The sequence below is a fragment of the Myxine glutinosa genome, chromosome 1, assembly GCF_964187855.1.
Source record: "Myxine glutinosa chromosome 1, kmMyxGlut1.1, whole genome shotgun sequence".
Lineage (NCBI taxonomy): Eukaryota > Metazoa > Chordata > Myxini > Myxiniformes > Myxinidae > Myxine > Myxine glutinosa.
In genome coordinates, this window is record NC_136261.1 from 121,884,049 (window position 1) to 121,909,585 (window position 25,537).

A 25,537-nucleotide genomic window follows, 5' to 3' on the forward strand; every position below is an offset into this window, starting at 1 on the left:
TATCCAGAAGGCTAGTCAACCAACGACTGGTTCAAGCAGGCTATCGTGCCAGGCGTCCCCTGAGAAAGCCACGCCTGACCAAACAACACCGCCAGCGCCAATTGCAGTGGGCCAGAGAGCACCGTCAATGGCAGCCAGGACACTGGAATCACGTGATCTTCAGTGACGAGTCTAGATTTCTGGTCTATCGTCAAGATGGCCACGTCCGAGTGTGCAGACAAGTGCATCAAGCCCACAACGAAGATTGTATAGTGCCAAGAGTCCAAGCTGGAGGTGGTGGGGTGACCGTTTGGGCTGCTTTTCATGCAGGGGGCAAAACTGACCTGGTTGTTCTGAATGGAAACCTGAACCAGTTCAAGTACAGGACCATTCTGGAAGAAACATTGCTTCCATTTGCTCGTGCAGCCTTTCGAGGAAACTTTGTCTTCCAAGATGACAATGCACGGCCTCATTGTGCTCGCATGATCCAACACTTTCTTGCTGACCGTGGTGTAGAGCATATGGAGTGGCCTGCCGTGTCCCCAGATATGAATCCGTGAGAGAACTTGTGGGCAGAATTAACGCGTCAAATCGACCACTTGGACCAGCAGCCGACCTCTGTGCGTGAATTGCAGCCGGCTATTGTCACTGCATGGCAAGCGATTCCTGTCCAAACCTTGGCAAATCTCGTGAACAGCATGCCTCAATGTGTACGTGCTCTCCTGAATGCTCGTGGCGGTTACACGAAGTACTGAACTGTAATTTTACTGTCCGTAATCCCAGTCGTAATTTAACTTTTGTTTTTGTTTAAAAAAAATTGGCTAATGTGCTGGCTAAATAAAGAGATACTTCTGGAAAACGTACAGAAGTTTAACACAGTACTGTCCATGAATTGAGTTCGATATCAGTTTACATCACTTTCAAGGATCAATTTATTTGTTTTGAAATGTCAAATGTGGTTTTTGTTTCTTTTAAACGTCACATTAACAAAATCTAGAATAATTTCAACATAATTCCAATGAACTTTTGGTTCTAAGACATCTTGAAAAGTAAGTTCACCCCCACAAAAAAAAGATTCCATATTAAATGCCAAGTCTGTATATATATATCGTGCCAGGTGGTGGGGTGACCACCACCTGGCAACCACCACCTATCCGCAACAATATATATATATATTGTTGCGGATATGAGGATTGCATTTTTTTGATTGTGTGTATTGTATTGTGGTAAATTGTTGTGTAACATTGGTTGGATATGGCCCCTCCTGCCTCCAGAGTTGAGTAAAGGTAAAAAGGGCGTCCCGGTAGTTAATTCCATGAAACACCACATTGCAGGACACTATAAGACCCTTGTTCAGTAGTTTATATCCTTATTATGTGTTTTAGGGTAAGGCCTTGTCTTCCATTAACATGACACTCCATTGTACCAAGTGAGAGATAGATTCCCTTCATTCCCATTCCCAAAAACCTCCATTTCCCCGTTCGTAATGGCCAAGCCTCAAATTGGCAATTACATCCCCTCCAATTGCTGCCATTGACCACGAGGCAGGGTTGGGGAAGAAAGGCGGGTCCCCACCTCGTCATAGAGGGGAGGAGTGAGTCAGCCCCACTCAACCAACCACGAACAAGGGGTTGGTCTTGGAGAGGGTGTGGAGAGAAACATCGAGGAGGTTCGCAAAGGTTGAGGGGCGGGGCCTATATAACCCGCCGCGGGACGTTCCCCAAAGAGAGTTGCAAAAAGGTCCAAGGCTGAGCTGGGCTGCGTGGTGAGGTGCAAAGGAAAGAGCTGGGTCGTCAGAGCGGAGCTGAGTTGTGTGGTTTTGGAAAGAGCTGGGTTGGTCATCAGTGGTGGTCAGTGGTTGCGTAGGGTGGAGGGGTTGCATTGAGTTGTCGGTGGTGAGGAAGAGTTGGACTAAGGAAGAGTCCTGGAGTTAGTGAGAGAGGGAGAGAGAACCCGTCACGCCAGACCCCCCCCACCAGCAGCGTTGGCTTGGCTCCACCAAGCAGCTCCGACCCGTTACCCCGCGCACACGACAGGATCGGTGGCATCAGTGGCCGTCGAGGTCCAGCCCGACGTCCCGTGCGGGATCAAACTCCAGCCAGCTCCGTGCCTTCCTCCAGCCACCCACCTCCAGCCATTCCTGCCTGCAAGTTCCCCATTTGCGTACGTGAGTTTGTTTTGTTTGTTCTGTCCTGGGTAGGTAATTAAGTCTGTATAAGCTAGTATTTTCCCTGTGTCTCTAAAAGCTTCTGTATATTATTTTATTATCTTTCCTTCTCCTTGGTTATGTTGAGCCTGTAAATAGTAAATAAATTTAGTAGTATTTTCAACCTTTGTTTCGTCTTCTTATTCCTTTTCTTCACATCCGTCGTCTTTGTCTTTTCCCTGATTGAATAGCTGTGGCACGATACGGCCAACGTCTGGGTGAATCGGGTTTAGTCGGGGAAAAACTGTTCGGCCGCGGCGCCTCCGCTCGGCAAACAACATCCTTAACCGCGGACCGTAACAATATATATAGATATATATATATATATTGTAACGAATTTGAGAAGTGTAACGAATTTGAGAAGTGTAACGAATTTGAGAAAGTGTAACGAATGTGAGAATTATGGTTTTGTTGTGTGTAACTGTCACCCTCCGTAATGTAAAGAAAGGTCGAAGCTCGTCCTCTTAGTTAATTCCATAAACCTACACACAGGACACCATATATCCTTTTAAATAGTTAGTCCCTTATTCTCTGTAGGTTAAGGATGTGTTTCCCAATAGTTTGACTCTTCATTGCACCGAATTAAATAAGAGTAGGCCCCTCCGACGCCCCATGGCAGCTTCCAAGTGCCAGGTTTGCCAGGTTTGCTGCAATTGACTCTTTAGCCACTTTGCTGCAATTGACTCTTTAGGCACTTTGCTGCATTTTCATCTCCCGTCCGCTTTGCTGCATTTGACTCCATTACGCACGAGGTAACGACGAAGAAGAAAGGCGGGTCTCCACCTCGTCATAGAGGGGAGGAGTAAGTCGGCCCCGCTCACCCAACCCAGAACGAGGGGTTTGGCTTGAGAGGGCGGAGAGAGAACACTTGGGGGAGGTTCGCAAAGGTTGAAGGGCGGGGCCTATATAACCCGCAGCGCGACGCTCCCCACGAGATGAGCTTTTTGGAGAAGATAGAGGTCCGAAGAAGATTGAGAGAGAGGGGCGGCAGATGCGCGATCCAGCTAAAGCAGCCAAGCGAGAACGAGACGTAAGGGGGTGCTGATACTCTGGCAATACGCCGAGACCCCCTAGGCCCTATTGCCGGCTGTGGAGACGCGGAGCTGCCAGCTGCTGTTCGCTTCGAGCACGGAACGTGGACCTCGACGGTGTGGAATTGCCCGGACCTTCCTGCCCTGCCATCGGCTTGGACCTTCTCCTCCCTCCAGTGATTCCTGCCATCATTTCTCACGTGTAAGTGTGCCCGTTTGTCCGTCTTTCATGTTGTCTTGGGGTATTAATTAAGACTGCCATATATATAAGCTAATCATTGCCCTATGTCTACTGCTCCTTCAATTGCCTTATAAATCATCTTTCTTTTCCTTTCTGCTTAGTGTGTATAAATAGTAATAAATCTTGTTATTCCCTACTTTGTCTTTACTTCTTCATGCTCTTTCGGTCGCTTTAGAGGTTTCCATATTGAGTGCACGTGGCGTGATTCGGCCAACGTTTGAGAATCGGGTTAGTCTTTGGTAATGGCTCGAACGTCGGGTTGCTAAAAACCGCTCGGGAACTAACTAGACCATCCAAACCGGGGTTCGAGCGGTACTTGTCTCCCTAGTCTGCGGAGGGACGGATAAAGGTATTCGGGATAGACCCTGGACCCATAACCCTGATCCGTTCCATCCCGCGGGATAGCGTTACAAGTACAAGGAACGGGGAGACGGCCAGCTTAACAGGACAAGGGGCTAATCACCCCTTGCTAACGGGAGAGCCGTCCCCCGTATCCGTAACAATATATATATATATATATATATATATATATATATATATATATATATATATATATATATATATATATATATATATTTATACATATACAGACTTGGCATTTAATATGGATTTTTTTTTTTTTCTTGACGGGTTTACTTTCTGAACTCAGTATATCAATCTGGTGAGTGTTTTTTACCCTTCGGTGATGTCTTTGTTGAAAGAACCATGTCACTGAATGTCTTTCGCAGCAAGAAGTCAATAACAGGATTATATCACAGGTGGCGTGACAAAATGTAAGGACAGGTACATTTGACGATTGGCTTCACAATCGGGTATACAAGGGTTGTTGCGTTCTGTGTTAGTGGAAAACAACTGCTGCACGTCTACAAAAGTTATTGCTGCTTCCTCTGGAGATGGTCCGTCAACTTGACAATGCTGTTTGTCATGGAGTGGTGGCTTTACGAAATTCTGGCATGAAACAGCGTGCTATTGCTCGGCAGTATGGCATCACTCATGGTCAGGTGTCAAAGATCCTGAAACGAAATGCTCAGAGGGGTGTCCCTACTCCAATACCGAGGCCAGGACGTCCACGCAGAACCACAAGGAGAGATGATCGCCAGCTGCACCGGTTAGTCTGCAATGGTCGTACCAAGTCAGCTAATCGGCGTAGGGCTGAGTGGCATCAACTGACAAATGTGCCTGTATCCAGAAGGCTAGTCAACCAACGACTGGTTCAAGCAGGCTATCGTGCCAGGCGTCCCCTGAGAAAGCCACGCCTGACCAGACAACACAGCCAGCGCCATTTGCAGTGGGCCAGAGAGCACCGTCAATGGCAACCAGGACACTGGAATCACGTGACCTTCAGTGACGAGTCTAGATTTCTGGTCTATCGTCAAGATGGCCGCGTCCGAGTGCGCAGACAAGTGTATGAAGCCCACAACGAAGATTGTATAGTGCCAAGAGTCCAAGCTGGAGGTGGTGGGGTGACCGTTTGGGCTGCTTTTCATGCAGGGGGCAAAACTGACCTGGTTGTTCTGAATGGAAACCTGAACCAGTTCAAGTACAGGGTCATTCTGGAAGAAACATTGCTTCCATTTGCTCGTGCAGCCTTTCGAGGAAATTTTGTCTTCCAAGATGACAATGCACGGCCTCATCATGCTCGCATGATCCAACACTTTCTTGCTGAACGTGGTGTAGAGCATATGGAGTGGCCTGCCATGTCCCCGGATATGAATCCGATAGAGAACTTGTGGGCAGAATTAACGCGTCAAATCGACAACTTGGACCAGCAGCCGACCTCTGTGCGTGAATTGCAGCAGCCTATTGTCACTGCATGGCAAGCGATTCCTGTCCAAACCTTGGCAAATCTCGTGAACAGCATGCCTCAACGTGTACGTGCTCTCCTGAATGCTCATGGGGGTTACACGAAGTACTGAACTGTCATTTTACTGTCCGTAATCCCAGTCATAATTTACCTTTTGTTTTTGTTGAAATTTTTTTTGGCTAATGTGCAAAATAAAGAGATACTTCTGGAAAACGTACAGAAGTTTAACACAGTACTGTCCGTGAATTGAGTTCGATATCAGTTTACATCACTTTCGAGGATCAATTTCTTTGCTTCGAAATGTCAAATGTGGTTTTTGTTTCTTTTAAACGTCACATGAACAAAATCGAGAATAATTTCAACATAATTCCAATGAACTTTTGGTTCAAAGTAATCTTGAAAAGTAAGTTCACCCCCACAAAAAAAATTCCATATTAAATGCCAAGTCTGTATATTGTTACGTTTGTAAGGGGTACACAACGCTTACCTTTGAGCCAGTCAGAGTATATCGGCCTGGTGTTGACTTAGCGGTTAGGGTGCCGGCTTGGGATCCTAGGATCCTGGGTTCGAATCCCGGTCGATCGCTGAATTAATGCCAGGGGGGTTGACTCAGCCTGTCATCCTTCCGAGGTCGGCAAATTGAGTACCAGTTCACTGGTAATTCCCTGTGTGTTGCAAAAGGCGACTAACAGGGTTGGCGGCAGGGCAGGAAGGGCATCCGGCCATAAAACATTGCTTCATGGTGCCCAAAAATGGTGCTTCAGGGGACCATGGTGCCCAAAAAAGGCCAACCCCTGCTCTGCGGGGAAAAATTGTCTCTAAAGGTGGTTCAGGTAGAGTGTACAGATAAGTGTGCTCTGACTGTCATGAAGAAGAAGAAACCTCACTGTATAATAAGTAGGAAATTTGTGTAGACCGTATGTCATGGAAAAGCTTGCATCTTCATCCCAATGAGTGGGGTGGGGTTTGTTCATTAGTGAGGGATTATGGGTAAATTAATTCACTGTATGTAATTGCCTCTGTAATATTTTCCTGTGTTCCTTATGACACCGCACTCCAGACACCTACGTAAGAAATCGATTAACCACACTAATTAAAAACCAACCGGAAACCAAGCATCAAGCACAACAGCTGATAACACCAACTTGGTGAGCACACAGGCACAGGCAGGTTCGTAAGGCCACACCTAGAAGAGCAGTGATTGGTCCGGGATTTGATTGGCACAAGGACTGGTAAGATGAGACTCGCTGATAGGAACGGACACGGAGACGTCGTGGGATGACGTCAGAGCCTGAAGTACAAAATACAGTCACGTGAAAAAGTAAGTACACCCCATGTAAAGTTTTGACTTTTTCAACATATTTCAACATACAGCTATTTGATCTTCATTTCAACAATATTGACAGATAAAGGTGATATAATATAACAAATATCATCAAACATTTACATTTTGTAGTCCATTGTATAATTTAAATAAACATAAATGCAAATTTTGCATGTGGAAAAAGTAAGTACACCCCCACATTTATCACTACTTCAAATACCTAAAATTAGAATCAGGTGCACCAGCTCAGGTGCAAATGCTTAGAACATCGTTAGAGAGGATCTTGGAGGAACCTGTCTTATTTAAACCTCAGACATTTAGCTTGGTTTGCTCTTTGTTGTTGAAGTGTGCGGCGTCACCATGCCGAGATCAAAAGAGCTATCTGATGCCTTCAGAAAGAAGGTTATAGATGCCTACGAGTCTGGGAAGGGATTTAAAAATGTCTCCAAACAATTTGAAATCAATCATTCGACTGTCCGGAAGATCATGTACAAGTGGGGAAGATTCCAAACAACTGCCAACTTGTTCAGGACAGGCTGCCTCAGCAAGTTCAGCCCGAGAGCAGACCGCAAGATGCTGAAAGAAGTCTCGAAGAACCCCAGAATGTCATCACGGGACCTACAAGTAGCTCTTGCCACTGTTGATGTCAAAGTTCACGAGTCGACCATTTGAAAGAGGCTGCACAAATTTGATCTACATGGGAGGTGTGCCAGGAGGAAACCTTTGCTGTCCAGAAAGAACATCAGGGCAAGACTAAAGTTTGCCAATGAACACCGAGGCAAAGACCAGCACTTCTGGAACAATGTGCTCTGGACAGATGAGTCAAAGGTAGAGCTATTTGGCCACAGTACCAGAAGACATGTTTGGTGAAAACCAAAGACAGCATTTGACCACAAGAACCTGATACCAACTGTAAAGCATGGTGGTGGAAATATTATGGTTTGGGGCAGCTTTGCTGCATAAGGGCCTGGGCAGCTCACCATCATAGAATCCACTATGAATTCTTCATTGTACCATAGGGTGATTGAGGATAATGTGAGGCCATCTTTCGGAAAGTTGAAGCTCAACCGAAGGTGGACCTTGCAACAAGACAATGACCCTAAACATACCAGTAAATCCACCAAGGAATGGCTGAAAAGAAAGAAATGGAGGGTTCTGGAATGGCCAAGTCAAAGCCCGGATCTAAATCCCATCGAGATGTTGTGGGGGGATTTGAAACGAGTTGTGCATGCAAGAAACCCCTCAAACATCGCACAGCTGAAAGAATTCTGCATGGACGAGTGGGCAAAAATTCCTCCCAGTCGATGTCAGAAACTGGTAGACAGTTATAAGAAACGCCTACTGGAGGTTGTTTCTGCCAAAGGGGGCAATACCACCTATTAGAGCCAAGGGTGTACTTACTTTTTCCACATGTGAAATTTGCATTTATGTGTATTTAAATTATACAATGGACTACAAAATGTAAATGTTTCATAATATTTGTTATATTATATTGTAGCGGTTACCGCTGGGTGTACACAATCGCCTTGCACCTGCCAGAACGCGGCCAGGGCGCAATCGCCATGCCGGGCTCGTCCGGACGGGCCCAGACGCGCCTCACCCGGGCATGCCCGAACTCGCTGTTCCCGGGCTCGCCCGAACCTCCCGGGCACGCCCGGTCTCGTCTTTCCCGGGCATGCCCGCTCTCGCCTTTCCAGGGCTCGCCCAGAACGCCCGGGCATGCCCGCTCTCGCCTTTCCAGGGCTCGCCCAGAGCGTCCGGGCATGCCTGCTCTCGCCTTTCCAGGGCTCGCCCAGAACGCCCGGGCATGCCCGCTCTCGCCTTTCCAGGCCTCGTCCAGCACGCCCGGGCAGGTCCAGACTCGCCTTTCCAGGACTCGCCCTTGACACCCGGGCATGCCCGGTCTCGCTTTTCCTGGGCAAACGCTCCGGCATAAATGTGTATATATATTGCTGCCCGATAAACGGGCTTTTCAGAGTACCCGAGTTTGATACGTACATTAAAGCAACTCGGACGAATTTCCATCTTTGGTCGCGTCAATTCTTTCGACTCGCGTTGGAGCACAGCTCCTTCATTGGTGACCCCGAACATGGATACCGCAGTGGCTCTTAAGCTGCCTACCTTCTGGGAGGCTCACGCGGCTGTTTGGTTCGCCCAGGCGGACTCCCAGTTCGCCCTGCGAGGCATCACCGCGGACGACACCCGCTTCCACCATGTCGTGGCAGCGCTCGGTTCCGCCACCGCGGCCCGCGCCCTGAGCCTCCTCGAGCGCCCGCCAGCTGCTGACAAGTATGATGCGATTAAGACGCTCCTCCTCGACGCTTTCGCCCTCTCACCGGCGGCACGTGCAGGGCGCCTGCTCGACCTGCCCGAGCTCGGCGACACGCGCCCGTCCGAGCGCATGGACTACATGCTCTCGTTGCTCGGTGAGCACTCTCCGGATTTTCTGTTCCGCGAGCTGTTCTTTCGCCAGCTGCCTCACCCGGTACGCCTCGCCCTGGCTGGCACGTCGATCACAGATCCCCGCGCCCTCGCCAGGGAAGCCGACAAAATCTCCTCGGCGGGCCAGCACATCGGAGCGGCTACCTGGAGCCCGCCGCCGTCCGAGGTGACGCCCACGACACCCGAGCGCCCTGCGCGGTTGGAGGCCGAACTGCCGGTGCAACTGGCGGCCGCCACGCCACACCGACCGCTTCCAACACGACGGCCGGGGCCTCCACCTGACCAGGCGTGGTGTTATTACCACGACAGGTTCGGACACAAGGCTCGGACATGCCGACCCCCGTGCACTTTCAGCAAGTCGGGAAACGGCCGGGCCGGCGTTCATTACCAGCCATGAGCGCCGGCCACTCGGGCAGCTTGCTTTTTATTCGGGACAAAGCGTCCGGGCGGCGTTTCCTTTGTGACACCAGCGCCCAACTGAGCGTCATACCCGCCTCCGAGCAGGACAGGCGGAACGCCGTTTGCGGCCCCTCTTTGGTCGCTGCTAATGGCTCGGCCATACGCACTTTCGGCCCGCGCGACGTCACCCTCTGCTTCGGCAGCCAGCGCTTTCAGTGGACCTTTGTGACCGCCAGCGTCCCCATGGCTTTGCTGGGCGCCGACTTCCTCTGCGCGCACGGGCTGCTGGTCGACGTCAAACGACGTCGCCTTGTCAACGCCGAGACCTTCAGCTCCCTGGCGTGTACGATGAGCAGCTCCGCGCCGACCGAACTGGCATGCGCCCTCCCGACGGCGAACGAGTTCGCTCGCCTGCTCGCGGATTTCCCGTCCCTCACGCGGCCGACGTTTTCGGCCATCGCAGTGAGACATGGTATTGAGCACCACATACCCACTACGGGCCCGCCGGTCTACGCCAGGGCCCGCCGCCTCGACCCGGCCAAGCTCGCCATGGCAAAGGCCGAGTTCGACGCGTTGGAGCGCCTCGGCATCGTGCGGCGCTCCGATAGCGCGTGGGCCTCACCACTGCACATCGTGCCAAAGCCGGGGGGCGGATGGTGCCCATGTGGCGACTACCGCCACCTCAACGACGCTACCACCCCCGACAGGTACCCGATCCCGCACATCCAGGACTTTTCCGCCCGTTTGGCGGGACGGGTCATATTTTCAAAAATTGACCTGATACGGGGATACCACCAGGTACCTGTCCGGGCGGCCGACGTCCCGAAGACGGCCGTCATCACGCCGTTCGGCCTGTTCGAATTTTTGAGGATGCCGTTTGGCCTCAAGAACGCGGCCCAGGCGTTCCAACGCTTGATGGATGGCGTGCTGCGCGACCTGCCATTTCTTTTTTTTTATCTGGACGACATCCTCGTCGCCAGCACGTCCCGCACCGAGCACCTCCTCCACCTCCGAAAACTGTTCGGTCGCCTCAGCGAGCACGGCTTAATTGTCAACCCGGCCAAATGCCACTTCGGCACGACGACCGTTGACTTTTTGTGCCACCGCATCACCAAGACCAGGGCCGTGCCGCTGCCGACCAAGGTCGAGGCCATCACCACGTTCCCGCGTCCCCGCTCCATCAAGGCCCGACAAGAGTTCCTCGGCATGGTGAATTTTTATCACCGATTCGTGCCCCGCACTGCTCAGCTCATGCAGCCCCTTTACGAGGCCCTCCGGGGCAAGCCGGCCAAGCATGACATCGTTTGGTCCGCGGCCATGGACGCGGCATTCGCAAGCGCAAAGCGGGCCCTCGCCGACGCAACGCTGCTGGCTCACCCGGTGCTCAACGCGCCCATCGCCCTCACTACGGACGCCTCCAACTACGCGGTGGGCGCCGTCCATGAACAATGGGTGGACGGGGTTTGGCAGCCACTCGCCTTTTTCAGCCGGCAACTCCGGCCGAACGAGTTGAAATACAGCACGTTCGACCGCGAGCTCCTCGGTCTATTCCTGGCCGTTCGCCATTTCCGACACCTCCTGAAGGGCCGCCCGTTCACGGCTTTCGTCGACCACAAGCCATTGGTCTACGCAATGGCCAAAGTCACGGAGCCGTGGTCGGCCCGCCAGCAGCGCCACCTCTCCGCCGTGTCGGAATTCACCACGGACATCCGGCACGTCGCCGGCAAAGACAACGCCGTGGCCGAATGTCTTTCTCGGGCCAGCGCGAACGCGGTCCACCTTGGCGTGGACTTCGCGCTCATGGCGGCCGACCAGACCACCGACACCTCGGTGCAGGCCCTCCGGGCGGCGGACACGGGCCTCCGCCTGGCCGACATCCCCTTCGCGGACACTCTCCTGCTCTGCGACGTCTCCCAGGGCCGGCCTCGCCCCATCGTGCCCGTTACCTGGCAGCGCCGCATCTTCGCCTCCATCCACGGCCTTTCTCACCCGGGCCGGAAAGCTTCGCAGAAGCTGGTGTCGGCGCGTTTCATCTGGCACGGCCTTCGACGGGACGTCCGCGACTGGGCCAACGCCTGCACGGCCTGCCAGCGGGCCAAGGTCCACCACCACACCCAGGCCCCGCTGGCACCTTTCGCCGTGCCTGAACGGCGTTTCGACCACGTCCACGTGGACCTGGTGGGTCCCCTGCCCCCATCGCGGGGGTTCACCCACCTGCTCACCATGGTGGACAGGACCACCAGGTGGCCGGAGGCCGTGCCCCTCACCTCCACCACCACCGCCGACGTGGCGCAGGCGTTCATCGCCACCTGGGTCGCGCGCTTCGGCGCACCGGCGGACATCTCGTCCGACCGCGGCCCACAGTTCACGTCCGAACTTTGGGGCGCGGTCGCCCGTTCGTTGGGAGTCACTCTGCACCGCACCACGGCCTACCACCCCCAAGCCAACGGGTTGTGCGAGCGGTTTCACCGCTCCATGAAGGCCGCACTCATGGACGGCCTTCAGGACGACGGTTGGGCCGACCGGCTGCCGTGGGTCCTTTTGGGCCTCCGCACGGCCCTCAAGGAGGACCTCCGGGCGTCCGCCGCCGAGCTCGTCTACGGCCAGCCGCTCCACGTCCCGGGCGAGTTCGTGCCCGACGCTACCAGTCCCTGGTCCGCCGCACGCCAGCGCTCGGACCTCCAGGAGGCCGCCCGACGATTTGCCCCCGTGCCAACGTCCCGCCACGGTGGCCCCCAGTCCTACGTCCCCCCGGCGCTTCACACAGCGGAGTACGTCTTTGTGCGTCATGACGCACACCGGGGGCCACTCCGGCCGCCATACGACGGGCCCTTCCGGGTCCTGCGACGGGGCGACAAGTCCTTCGTCGTCGACTTCGGCGGCCGGTCGGACCGGATTTCTGTGGACCGCCTCAAACCGGCGCACATGGACGTTGACCGACCACCACGGTTGGCCCTTCCTCCGCGGCGAGGCCGCCCCCCATCCACAGTTCCCCCCGCTCGACCACCCACTACCACATCGGACCCCCCCCCCCCCCCCCCCACGACCCTCCAGGGGTCGCTTCGGCCGGGTCATCCGGACCCCCCTTAAACTGACCCTGCCGGTGCAGGTCGATTCTGGAGGGGCGTGTGTAGCGGTTACCGCTGGGTGTACACAATCGCCTTGCACCTGCCAGGACGCGGCCAGGGCGCAATCGCCATGCCGGGCTCGTCCGGACGGGCCCAGACGCGCCTCTCCCGGGCATGCCCGAACTCGCTGTTCCCGGGCTCGCCCGAACCTCCCGGGCACGCCCGCTCTCGCCTTTCCAGGGCTCGCCCAGAACGCCCGGGCATGCCCGCTCTCGCCTTTCCAGGGCTCGTCCAGGACGCCCGGGCATGCCCGCTCTCGACTTGCCAGGCCTCGTCCAGCACGCCCGGGCAGGTCCAGACTCGCCTTTCCAGGACTCGCCCTTGACACCCGGGCATGCCCGGTCTCGCTTTTCCCAGGCAAACGCTCCGGCATAAATGTGTATATATATTGCTGCCCGATAAACGGGCTTTTCAGAGTACCCGAGTTTGATACGTACATTAAAGCAACTCGGACGAATTTCCGTCTTTGGTCGCGTCAATTCCTTCGACTCGCGTTGGAGCACAGCTCCTTCAATATCACCTTTAACTATCAATATTTTTGAAATGAAGATCAAATAGCTGTATGTTGAAATATGTTGAAAAAGTCAAAACTTTACATGGGGTGTACTTACTTTTTCACATGACTGTAGGTGGAGCAGCGGACATTTTGTCTCTTGGGTCCGGACTTTGATGGTGAACGGTCGCCGAAAAGCTCTCTCTCAACCTCGACATTTTGGCTCTCTCAGCATCGATATTTTATCTCTCTCAGCATCGACATTTTATCTCTCTCAGCATCGACATTTTATCTCTTTCAGCATCAACGTCCTCTTGGCCCTTGTAGTTTTTGATCTGGTGGTGAACGGTCGTGTTCCGACATTTTGCTAGTTGTTGTGAGGAGGAAGACCCTGAACAGCGGTTTCCCGTGCAGAGATTGTGAGGACAAGTGCGGCTGGAAGAGCGAGTTGCACGCCAAGGCCATTCGCTTCGCGCACAGAGCCAGGAGTGAGCAGGCCGCGCGGGAGGCCTACATCGCGCCAACGAGCGTATTTTGCCACGTCCGATTTGCACGCTCGGGGCCTGACACTTCCTGATGAGATTCAAGAGCCGATTGGAGATAAGTGCCACAAACAACGCATATTTATTTTTCAGTTATATTTCCCTTTGTCTGTATTCGGGTATGTGTGGCAGCGCTCCAATTATGAAAATAGTTTTATCGTGTTATCTTTGTTACCGACATTTTCTTTAATAAATTCGGTATTTTTGTACATTTTAATTCCGTGTCAGATTGAGTTGATTTATTGCGAGGTCGAGGACGTCGGGTGGACTCGTGAAGGTAAGCTCCTTGGCTTCCCCCCTCCCCTTCCCCCCAACCCCCACACCCCTCCCTCCCCACCCCACCGCGTATTCTCTGCTATATTATGACTAAACGCCTCGGAGTGTTGAGCTCGTTTGGTCATCTGTGTCACCCTGCGGTGTTAACCACACAGGGTAGTCACACAACAATATGTATACAGTGCATTCAGAAAGTATTCAGACCCTTTCACTTTTTTCACATTTTGTTATGCTGCAGCCTTATGCTGAAATCATTTAAATTCTTTTTTTTCCTCATCAATCTACACTCAATACCCCATAATGACAAAGAGAAAACAGGATTTTAGAAAGTTTTGCAAATTTATTAAAAAGAAAAAACTGAAATATCACATTGACATAAGTATTCAGACCCTTTGCTATGACACTTGAAATTTAGCTCAGGTGCCTCCCATTTCTCTTGATCATATTTGAGATGTTTCTACACCTTGATTGGAGTCCACCTGTGGTAAATTCAATTGATTGGACATGATTTGGAAAGGCACATACCTATCTATATAAGGTCTCACAGCTGACAATGCATGTCAGAGCAAAAACTAAGCCATGAGGCTGAAGGAACTGCCTGCAGAGCTCAGAGACACTATTGTGTTGAGGCACAGATCTGGGGAAGCCCACAAAAAATTTTGCTGCTGCATTGAAGGCCAAACTGAGCAATCGGGGGAGAAGGGCCTTCGTAAGAGAGGTGACCAAGAACCCGATGGTCACTCTGGCTGAGCTCCAGAGATCCTGTGTGGAGATGGGAGAAACTTCCAGAAGGACAACCATCACTGCAACACTCCACTGATCTGGGCTTTATGGCAGAGTGGCCAGACGGAAGCCTCTCCTCAGTGAAAGACACATGAAAGCCTGCTTGGAGTTTGCAAAAAAGCACCTAAAGGACTCTCAGACTGTGAGAAACAAGATTATGTGGGCTTTCATGTGTCTTTCACTGAGGACAGGCTTCCGTCTGGCCACTCTGCCATAATCATGGCTCCAAAGCGCAAGACCAGTGCCGGGGATGCATTGACTACCAGAGGCAGAAGAAAGTGATGAGCCTGAGCCAGAAAGTGGAGCTGCTTGATCAGCTTTTGATAGGAGAGATTGCGGCCTCTGTGGGCAGGCATTATGGCATCAACGAATCCACCGTTCGCTACATATGGAAGAATGAGAAGGTAATTTGTGAGAGTGTTTCAGTGAGCACTGCAACGATTAAGAAGGTGTTCACCCATGTCTGGGATGTCCACATACAAAGAATGGAGAAGTCTCTCAGCATATGCATCGAGAACAACACGCAGAAGAATATGCCTTTGAGTGGACCTCTCATTCGCAAAAAGGTGAAACGAATTTACAATCATCTGGCTGGCGCTGGCACGGCTGGTGCCAGCACGAGTGATGCACCGAGCGTTGATGGTACAATAAGCGTGAGTTCATTCACAGCAAGCAGGGGATGGCTCCATCGTTTCAAGAAGTGGTACTGTCTGAAAAATGTGAAACTCAAAGGGGAGCGTGCCTCCGCGGACCACGAGGTGGTAAAAACGTTCCCTGCTCAACTCGCGAGGTTGATCGAAAAGAAGGGATACCTCCCAGAGCACGTGTTCAATGCTGATGAAACCGGCCTCTTCTGGAAAAAGATGCCCACGAGAACTTTCATCTCGAAGCGGGAGGAGACAGCATCGGGATTCAAGGCTGCCAAGGACCGGGAATCTCTTATCCTCTGCGCAAATGCAAAAGAGGACTTAATCCTGAAACCCATGATGTTGTACTGTTCCCTGAACCCACGTGCTCTCAAGGGCAAGAACAAGAAAACTCTGCCCCTGTTTTGGAGGTCCAACCGGAAAGCCTGGGGGGTGACGGCAGCAATCTTCCTGGACTGGTTCCATAACTGTTTCGTCGCTCAGGTGGAGAGGTACATGGTGAACAAAAACCTTGCGTTCAATGTTCTCTTGCTCCTGGACAACACTCCTAGCCACCCCACGGACAAGGACGTGGCTCACCCGAACGTCAAGGTGATGCCGCCCAACACCACCTCCCTGATCCAGCCACTCGACCAAGGTGCGATTTCAACGTTTAAAACGTATTACACCCGTCGCACCTTTTGCCGCATTTTGGATGCGATGGGACTCAGGGCTCGCCGTCGGGCAGTGTTGGAAGGATTTCACTGCATCTGTGTCATCAAAGAGTCGCTGGATGAGGTGAGAGCCTCCACCATCAACGCGTGCTGGCACAACCTTTGGCCACAGGCAGTCAAAAACTTTACTGCCTTTTCCAATAACACGGAGGAGAGGAATGTGTTTGTTGGGTTGGCATGGCAGGTGGAAAGGGAAGGCTTTGATAACATGCAGTCTGAGGAGTTGGAGGATCTCATTGCCTCGCATGGCGAAGACCTCACTGAGGAGGAGTTGCAGGCCATTTCAAAGGATTCTGAGGAGGAGTAGGCGGGCAGTGATGAGGGAGAGTTGCTGAGGTCCAACCACACGGTCCAGTTCCTGGGTGAGATGCTGCAGGACACGCGGGCGATTGTCGACAGGGTGCAATATGCTGACCCAGTCATGGAGCGGTAACTCAAGTTCAAGAGGGGCTTGGATGGTGTGCTGCTCCCCTACAAAGAGCTGCATCGAAACCTGCGGCAATCTGTCAGGCACCTCTCCATTACACATTTCTTCCACCCTGCTCCCTCTACCTCAAGACCATCAGCGCCCTCTCCTGCCGCCTTCTAGCGTCCTCACCAGAGTTCTCACCAGCATCCTCAACTGCTCCCTATACTGCCTCTCCCTCAGTGCACGACGTTGCAGCACCATCATTTGGGCATCCTCAGAGTTCGAGGAAATCATGTGATTTTAATTCATCACCATCATAATAATCATCATCATCAACATCATCATCATTTGAAAAGTTGCGTGTGTTTGTAAAATAAAAATTTTAAACGGTACATGATGGTGTTGTGGTTTTTTAAAGTTTCATCGTATGGTTTGGTTAAGCACTTTTGATAAACTGCAAGCACATTCCTTCAATAAATTGATATATACCAGTATATATATATATATATATATATATATATATATATATATATATATATATATATATATATATATATATATATATATATATATCTTCAGAGCCATGTCTGTCTGTCTGTTTGTTTGTAGTGTTATAACTTGAGAATAGATTAACGGATTTCAATAAATCCAACTACGGTGGATTCCGGTAACTCCCAGGAATGTTTGTGATCCAATTTTTCTTTTATGGGTACATGGACACGCGTGTCAAAACTGCAAATGCCAACACGTGAGCCTCTAAACGTGATTAACGTTGGTTATCCCTGCACCCGCAGCGGATCGCCCAGGATTCCTTCTTTGTTAACTTGAGATCGAATTTCAATGAAACCACTCTCAGGAAGTAAACATAACCACTTATCTCTCCCCCTACAAAGATGTTTTATATCCACCATGTTGATTCCAAATCTCCACGAATCTCCACGAATACAAAACATACAAATCCTACATTATGACCCCATTTCTTTCATTTCATGTCTTTTTTAATACCAAACGACAACAATCTTTTTTTTTCAATTACGGAAAGATTGGTGTTCCCGTCAGCGAAGCGACGGGTCTTATATGCCAGTATATATAAATATATAGAGAAGAACAGAGACCAGTAGTTGTACAAAGTCTGAAGTAGAGAAAAAAGTATTTAATTGTGGGAAAAAACAAATAAATAAATAAATAAAAACTCAAGATTACCTTCAATTTAGAACTGTCAAATTGTGCAGGCTTGAGGTGCAGCACCTTTGGGAGATAATCTTTAATACTACAGTTACAAATCTGTCAAATGAGATGCTCTCGCAAAATATCACCTAGATTCACCCCATCCAAAGATGGCATTTCATTCTTGGAAGATTCTAATCAGCTTTTGCAAAATGTCATTTCCAAAGCAAAGTGCCTAATGTGGCAAATTACAAATACAGTATCAGATATTAAAACTATGGAACAATTATGCCATATATCTTTGGCTAGAAATTAAATAAAATCCTCCATCCTATTGCTAATTTCCAAATAATTTCATTGCTCAAAATTTAGTAATTTACCTATTTTCTTTGTAATTAGATATTGTGCTGAAAAGAAAGGTTTCATAATGATATCCTGTCTTCAACTAGTGGTCTCAGAAAGAATACTATAAAAAAGCATAGTGACAAACTATTACCAGCTTCAAACAAAACATGCAAGACAGGAGCATGCAAGTTCAATAGGCCAGGCTGCTGTTATCATCCAGGCCGCAGCCACGGGCCTGGCTTGCTTTTCCGGGCCTTTTACAGTACTCTATGGCGCGAACCCCACCAGATGCCGTAGCGACAAGCACGGACTGTTAAGCATTTCCCACTCTTGCCAAATGGCCATCATGATATGGAATACATGGTGTTTAGGGGGAAAAATGTTTGGTTGCCTTCTGGCAACAAATAGTCCGGTTTACACAATAAGCATGCCATACCTTCGTTCCACTCCATATCTTCCAAAGACAGCCTGGCATGTACGAGGTAAGGCTGAGCCAATGCCTCCTCTGTGGGAATAAAAAGGATAATAGAGCAATTTTCCCTTGCAACCGGTATAATGTGTGTCACAGACAATAGAACCCCCTTTTGAAAGCATGTTGTGAGCAATGCTGAAATATTACTAAATTACCTGCTTTTACCCAGCCATCACATGTGGGCGGATGGCTTTCTGCACGTGTTCAAGCCATAAATGCTAATACCTCCTCTGTTTTCTGTCTTTTGCATCTTAATATTGGGCTTGCACTGCTTACGAATGCAACTGTCATACAGTTTATCTTATCCAATGTAACATAATGAATGGCAGGCCTTGAAATTTGGGATCAGTTTTGTCACCCACTTCCCTCCCACGACACCCTTTCAAGATCTTATTCACCTCTGTAAAGGACTGGCAGGATGGCCTAGAGGTATGCACACTTGCATTAAAGCTAGCTTGCCTGAGTTAAAATCTCGACCTAGCTCTAAGCTGTCATCCAGGAGTTTCACAGGCACGGCGATTCATCAATGTGTGTGCCATCCCTCGGATGGACATGAAACCGCGCGTCTCGTCTGCCGGCATTGGTTAGTGAATGTTAAATATCTCACGGTGTCGTTTGCGAGGTGTCGGTGACCTATCACAGGCGTCCTGGTCAAATTCCTGCTCTAACCGACAGATGAAATCAATAGCCTGAGTCTTGGACAAATATATTCTGGTGATTGTGGTTGTAAGTGCAGATGCATCCGACTGCCATCGGAAGTCGCACCTTCGGCCAATTATGCTATCTCACAACCTTGTACCGCATACAAAACTACAACGCCACTCAGTAGAGCACATACTCCCGCCGTGGGTCAAGTTGGAATAATACGTTTTGTAAAACATCATTTAAGAATAAGAGTAAAAGCTTTAATGCAGTAAAACAGAAAAAAAAAATCCCAATAAAATTCCCAAAGAAAATTCCTGGATCCGGAATAATATCCTGAGCTTCACCAAAAACTAATCAATTCTTCCTTATCCCAAGGGCAATCATCGCACCAACTTTCATCCAAATCCGTTCAGAACTTTTCCAGATATCTTGTTCACAAACACACGAACACACACACGGACGGACACGATCGAATGCATTACTCCCTGGCGGGAGTAAAAAGAACTTCTGCAAACAGTATTTGGCAAGTTGAATTGATTGTCAACCATAAATATTATTTGTTTTAGTAATATTACTGATACTAGCAACGGTACCCGCCCTATGGGCGGGGCTTCAATTGGGAACCCAAATGAAAAGGCAAAATATCAGAAATTGAAGGCTTTTTTAAAATTTTAAACGATTCATATAAACATCCGTTGAATCATATCACACGCAAATCATCAAAATCTAAACAGCACATGGCGCCCATTTTGAAAAAAGATTGAATTCTGCAAAACGGAAGCGGCCGCTGCACGTCTTTCTCAGTCGCACGTTTATGTGTGAGAGTGCGTACCGAATCTGCAACACAGAAGTGGCCGCTACACCTGTTTCTCAGTCGCTTTGCACACGCTGCCATGTTACCTCGGAGCCGCACGTTTACATAGGAAGAGTTCGTGAGGAGTCGATCTACTCTCTCCTGGTACGTAGAATAAACAGTATTTGTAGAATTTCAACAAAAGCCACATCACTGTTCATGTCGGTAAATATTATTCCATCGTGTTTTGGAAAAACTGGAAAATTGGAAAACTGGAAAACTTGGGAAAATTGGAAAAACAATATAGCCTATTTTACTCCCAGGGGTCCCATGAATACCCACTCAAAATATCGTTGCGATCGGTTGAGCCGTTTTTGCGGTGCCTTCGAATGGACGGACGGACATTTGGTGATTAATCTATATATATAAAACACAGTTGTGTGTGTGTGTGTGTGTGTGTGTGTGTGTGTGTGTGTGTGTGTGTGTGTGTGTGTGTGTGTGTGTGTGTGTGTGTGTAATGTTACCGATAGACTCCTAAACGGAGAGGCTTACGTGCTTGATATTTGGCATAGACATGGCCATTGAGCCTGGGACGAACATGGCCGAACTCAAAATATTTGACGATCCATATTTTTTATTCATATTTACCTCAGCGCATTTCAGCGCACGGAATCAACGGAATCAGAGCAGGTGGGCGCTGATTCGCTCAGAGCTATCACGTGATGACGCTATGACGCTATGAAAAAAAAAAATCGCTATGACGTTATGACGCTATGACGCTATGAAACGCTATGAACGCTATGAACGATATAACGCTATGACGCTATGACGCTATGAAAAAAAAAATCGCTATGACGCTATGAAACACTATGAAACGCTATGAACGCTATGAACGATATCAACGCTATGACGCTATGACAAAAAAAATCGCTCGCTTTACCAAGGGGCTCGCTCTCCCCCCGTTCCCCTCCCCTCCCCTTCCCCCTCCCCCTCCCCCGCCCGGCAATGCCGGGTACTTCTGCTAGTAGTAAGATAATCCTTCTGAAGAAACGCAGGTCACCCATTCTTTTACATAATATTGTCATCCAACTCTACTTAGAAAACCAAGACAATATCTGATAAAAAGCAAAGGCACCATGTTCAAACTTCTCGCTTTGACAGCGTTTTCATAATGAGCAAGAAAACAGCACAAATCATTTTCCATACCTCGCGTCTGAGCATCATACATACGGCGGGCATCTGCGTCGCTCAGTGTTTCCCAGGATTTCTGCAATTCCACAAACCTTTGCTGCCCAGCCACACGCTCGTCATCAGATGCTTCTGGGCCAAGCCGGTCTGGGTGGCACTGCCAGTATAGAATGCAAGACAATCGCCACATTAGAAGAAGCATGAAAACAACCAAACGACTGTTTAAAATACAACTGATATTTCGAAATGATGACGCCATTAAAGAGTAAGTACTGAAAATCTGTTTCAAAACTCAATTAGCCAAATAAAACAAGATAAAAATTTTACCAGCGTCTACGAAGACACGAATCGGGTTCAAGGTTTTATTGGAATTTTGCTATTGCTAGGCAAAGGGAACCAGAGTTCATAGAACACCTTACCCCATGCTGTCTTGAGAAACAAGGACATGGGCATGGTCTATAAGCAGCAAATTATATTGGTAGTGATGATGTAAAATGCAGTAATATTTTGTCCAAGTACTGCTTCAATGAAAGGATTTTGAAAGTGCTATAAAGGGGATTTGTGTTCTACATTGATCAAGTATATCATTTAATTTAAATTAATAAAGACTTCAAAGATCGTAGGTAAACAATTGCGGAAGTTTACTGCCATTGAGGCGGTGTATGTTACACCACATTATTCACCACATTATATTAGTTAATTGTGTCTGATGTTTGTGTCCTTTATGACGTCTTTAAAAACAGTAAGTTTCCTGTTTGGAATTATTTTCAATTTTGTTTAACTTCCAGACAGGCATTTTTTAGAATTTATTTTCACTCCTCTCTGTGCATGCGTGATCGGGACAAACAGAGAACAAAGTAGTGCTACACTCGAGGTTCGTTTTACGATTCATGTTCAAATTTGTGTTAAAAATATAACATTAAATTGAAACCAAGTTGTTCCTCCAAAATAAACTGACGTTTGTAGACAAAAGAGCAGACAAACTGAGTGAACCAATTGCTTAACCATCCAAAATCTCTGATCTCTCTGATTCTCTGGAGAAATCCTTTATATCTTTTCACTGACGACTCTACCTTCTGCCATAGAATTCCTCATCTTTGAGATAGGCAGGCAGCAAAGCGTCCCTCTCCGCTGCTGCTGATTTTCCGCACTTTCCAAAGGTTTCTTTTCTCGTCTAAGTTTTAGTTCTTCCAAACACAAAAGAGCTTTCTCGAATTCGTGCAACACACTTATAGTGCCTTCAGAAAGTATTCACACCCCTCAGACTTTTTCACATTTTATTGTTTCAGCTGAAAATTAAAATGGATTAAATTGAGATTTATTTTGTCATTCATCTCCACACAATATGTACCATAATGTCAATGTGGATTATTTTGAAGTCCACATATATACAACATAATTAAAATTAAAAAACTGAAATGCCTTGAGTCAATAAGTATTCAACCCCTTTGCTGTGACACTCCAAATTGAGCTCAGATGCATCCAATTTCCTTTGATCATCCTTGAGATGTATCTGCAATGTATCTACAGACGTATCTTCTCCTTCCTTTCTGTTTGGTTATTTAATTATGTATTTTTGTCTTTTTTGTCTTTGTTTTACGTACTATGTCAAAGCGTCTTTGGGTTTCTTGAAAAGCGCTATACAAAATAAATGTATTATTATTATTATTATTATTACAATGCCATTGGGGTCTATCTGTGGCCAATTCAATTGATTGGACATTATTTATAAAGAAACACACCTTTCGATATAAGGTCCCACAGTTAACAGGTCATATCAGAGCAGAAACTCTACCATGAAGTCCAAGGAACTGTCCGTATAACTACAAGCTAGAATTGTGAAGTCATAATCTGGGAAAGGGTATAAAACAATATCTCGAATGTTGAAAGTTCCCAAGAACACAGTGACCTCGATCATTGGGAAATGGAAATAATACGGAACGACCAAGACTCTTCGCAGAGCTGGCCATGAGACCACACTGGAAAAAAAAACTGGGCAAAAAGGACCTTGGTCAGGGAGGTGACCAAGAACCCAATGACCACTCTGACAGAACTAGCGTTTGTTGGCTGAGATGGGATAACCTACTGGAAGGACAACAGTCTCTGCAGAAATTCACAAATCTCGGATTTATGGGAGAGTGGCCAGAGGGAAGCCATTCCTGAGAAAAAGGCACATGACAGCATGCCTGGAGTTTGCAAAAAGGCACGTGAAAGACTTAGATCATGAGGCAAAAGGTGATGTGGTCTGATGTGATGATAATTGAACTCTTTGGCTTCAATGCAAAGATGTAGATCTTTGTCTGGCGGAAACCGAGCACAGCTCATCACCCATCTAACACCATCCCTACCGTGAAGCATGGTGGTGGCAGCATCATGCTATGAGGATGCTTTTCAGCGGCAGGGACTGGGAAACTTGTAAGGATAGAGGGAATAATGAAGGGAGCCAAATACAGGCAAATCCTTGAGGAGAACCTGCTTTAGAATACAAAAGACCTTAGACTGCAGCGAAGATTTACATTACAACAGGACATTGACCCCAAGCATACAGCCAAAGCAACACTGGAATGGCTTCAGAACAAGAACGTGAAAGTCCTTGAGTGGCCCAGTCAAAGCCCAGACTTGAATCCCATTGAGAATCTGTAGAAAGATTTGAAGATTGCTGTTCACCGAAGCTTCCCATCCAACCTGACAGCGCTTGAGCAAATCTGCAAGAAAGAATGGGAGAAATTCCCCAAATCCAGATGTGCAAAGGTAATACAGACATACCCAAGAAGACTCAAATCTGTAATCACTGTCAAAGTGGCTTGTATGAAGTATTGACTCATGTAAATGTAAATTGACTCAGGTAAAACTCATGTAAACTCAGGGGGTTGAATACTTACGTAAATTCGATATTTCTGTAGTTCATCTTTAATTATTTTGTAAAAAATTCTAAAATAAAAATTCCACTGATATTATGGGGTCAAACGGGTAGTTCAGTGACAAAAGAAAATCTCAATTTAATCAATTTTAAAATTCAGGCTGTAACAGAACAAAATGTGAAAAAAGTGAAGGGTGTGAATACACTGTATGGGGTGTTTTTGGCGACAACAAACCTTAACCCTCTTAGATGTACAGCAGCAATTTTAGCCACATTTTTGGTCGTTGTAAAAACTCAAAAGCAACAATTGAGCAACATGACACCCGACTCAATTGCCCGTCACGGAGTCGCTATGACCATTTACATTACTTCCCGAGGTTTTAAAGTGCATGACCTTCACTGCTACAGCTTCTGTATTTATGCAGCCATTTAATTTCCCATTTTAATTTATCAACCACTTAATATGGGTTGTTATATTGACAAATGGAGAAAATGGTGCAAATTCCACCTGGATAATGTATCACTTGGTCCATGATGAAGAAGAAGAAGAAGAAGAACCACCTTTAGAGGACATTTTTCCCCACTGAGCAGGGGTTGGCCTTTTTCGGGCACCTTGGTCCCCTTTTTGAAGCAATGTTTTATGGCCGGATGCCCTTCCTGCCGCCAACCCTGTTGGTCGCCTCCTGCGACACACAGGGAATTACCAGTGAACTGGTACTCAATTTGCCGACCTCGGAAGGATGACAGGCTGAGTCAACCCCCCCTGGTGTTAATTCAGCGATCGACCAGGATTCGAACCCAGGATCTTATGATCCCAAGCTGGCACCCTAACCACTAAGCCAACACTTGGTCCATGATGACAAAAAAATAATTTTTTTCAGGCGAATAAATAAATATTACATTCAGAAATGACTTTACAATCAAAATGCAGCAGATCACCAGTCTTAAAGCAATAATATCAAGCCGACTTTGGTTAACATGTTGGTGTGCAGATCCGAATACAGCTCGTGAAGCTGGGATCTCAGATTCCTGGACTCAAATCCCATATACTGTGTTGATTCGTCCATTCTCTACTAATGTCCTTTTATTCATTTAAAAAAATACACCAATGCTTTTATCCCAACATGTGTACAAGCTCCTCCATGAGCCTTACCAAATAGAGGAAAACATGCACGTGCAAGAGTAAATTGCCCCACAATATGCTCAACCTTAGCTCCCATTAACCTTTTCAATAATGATGCATGCTCTTGCTCTACACCTTCCTTATCCTTACATATACACAGAAAGCTCCGCATCGTGATGAGCTGTGGAGAACAATAATATCGCATACAATATGTCTGGTCAATGCATTACCCCTTTTCCTTTAACAAACTCTTTAGCGAAGTGCCTGCAGTGTAAGGCTGAGTCAGAGCTCGGAGAGCATGGAAGCATATCCGAGGGCGACCACAAAAGGGTTGGTGAGCGTTTCTCTGACAGCGTAATTTTAGCTGCTGTCATTAAGTGGGTGACAGACTGGAAGCACTGTGGTTAGACCATTGTACTTTAAATCGCAGCATCCGGATTCAAATCGCTTTAAGGTGCAAAGATTTTTTTTTTTCAAATAAATCACGTGTTGGATCAAAGCACCTGGCCACTCCTTGCTTAGCACCG

The 25,537-nt window shown here is 48.3% G+C and overlaps 1 protein-coding gene across 6 annotated transcripts in view; it reads right to left on the bottom strand.

Annotated features, from left to right (window-relative positions):
- Positions 1–25,537, bottom strand: part of DNAJC24 (DnaJ heat shock protein family (Hsp40) member C24) — a 70,394-nt gene that overhangs the window by 8,911 nt on the left and 35,946 nt on the right. For all 6 annotated transcript variants that reach the window (XR_013623231.1, XM_078776608.1, XM_078776606.1 and 3 more), the window contains 2 exons: positions 21,046–21,184; positions 18,366–18,434 (listed from right to left, as the gene is read on the bottom strand). Coding sequence is in view for 5 of the 6 variants with exons in the window: in XM_078776608.1 (XP_078632734.1) it covers positions 18,366–18,434; positions 21,046–21,184 (208 nt within the window). In the remaining variant the exon portion in view is untranslated. The remainder of the gene's footprint in view (positions 1–18,365; positions 18,435–21,045; positions 21,185–25,537) is intronic.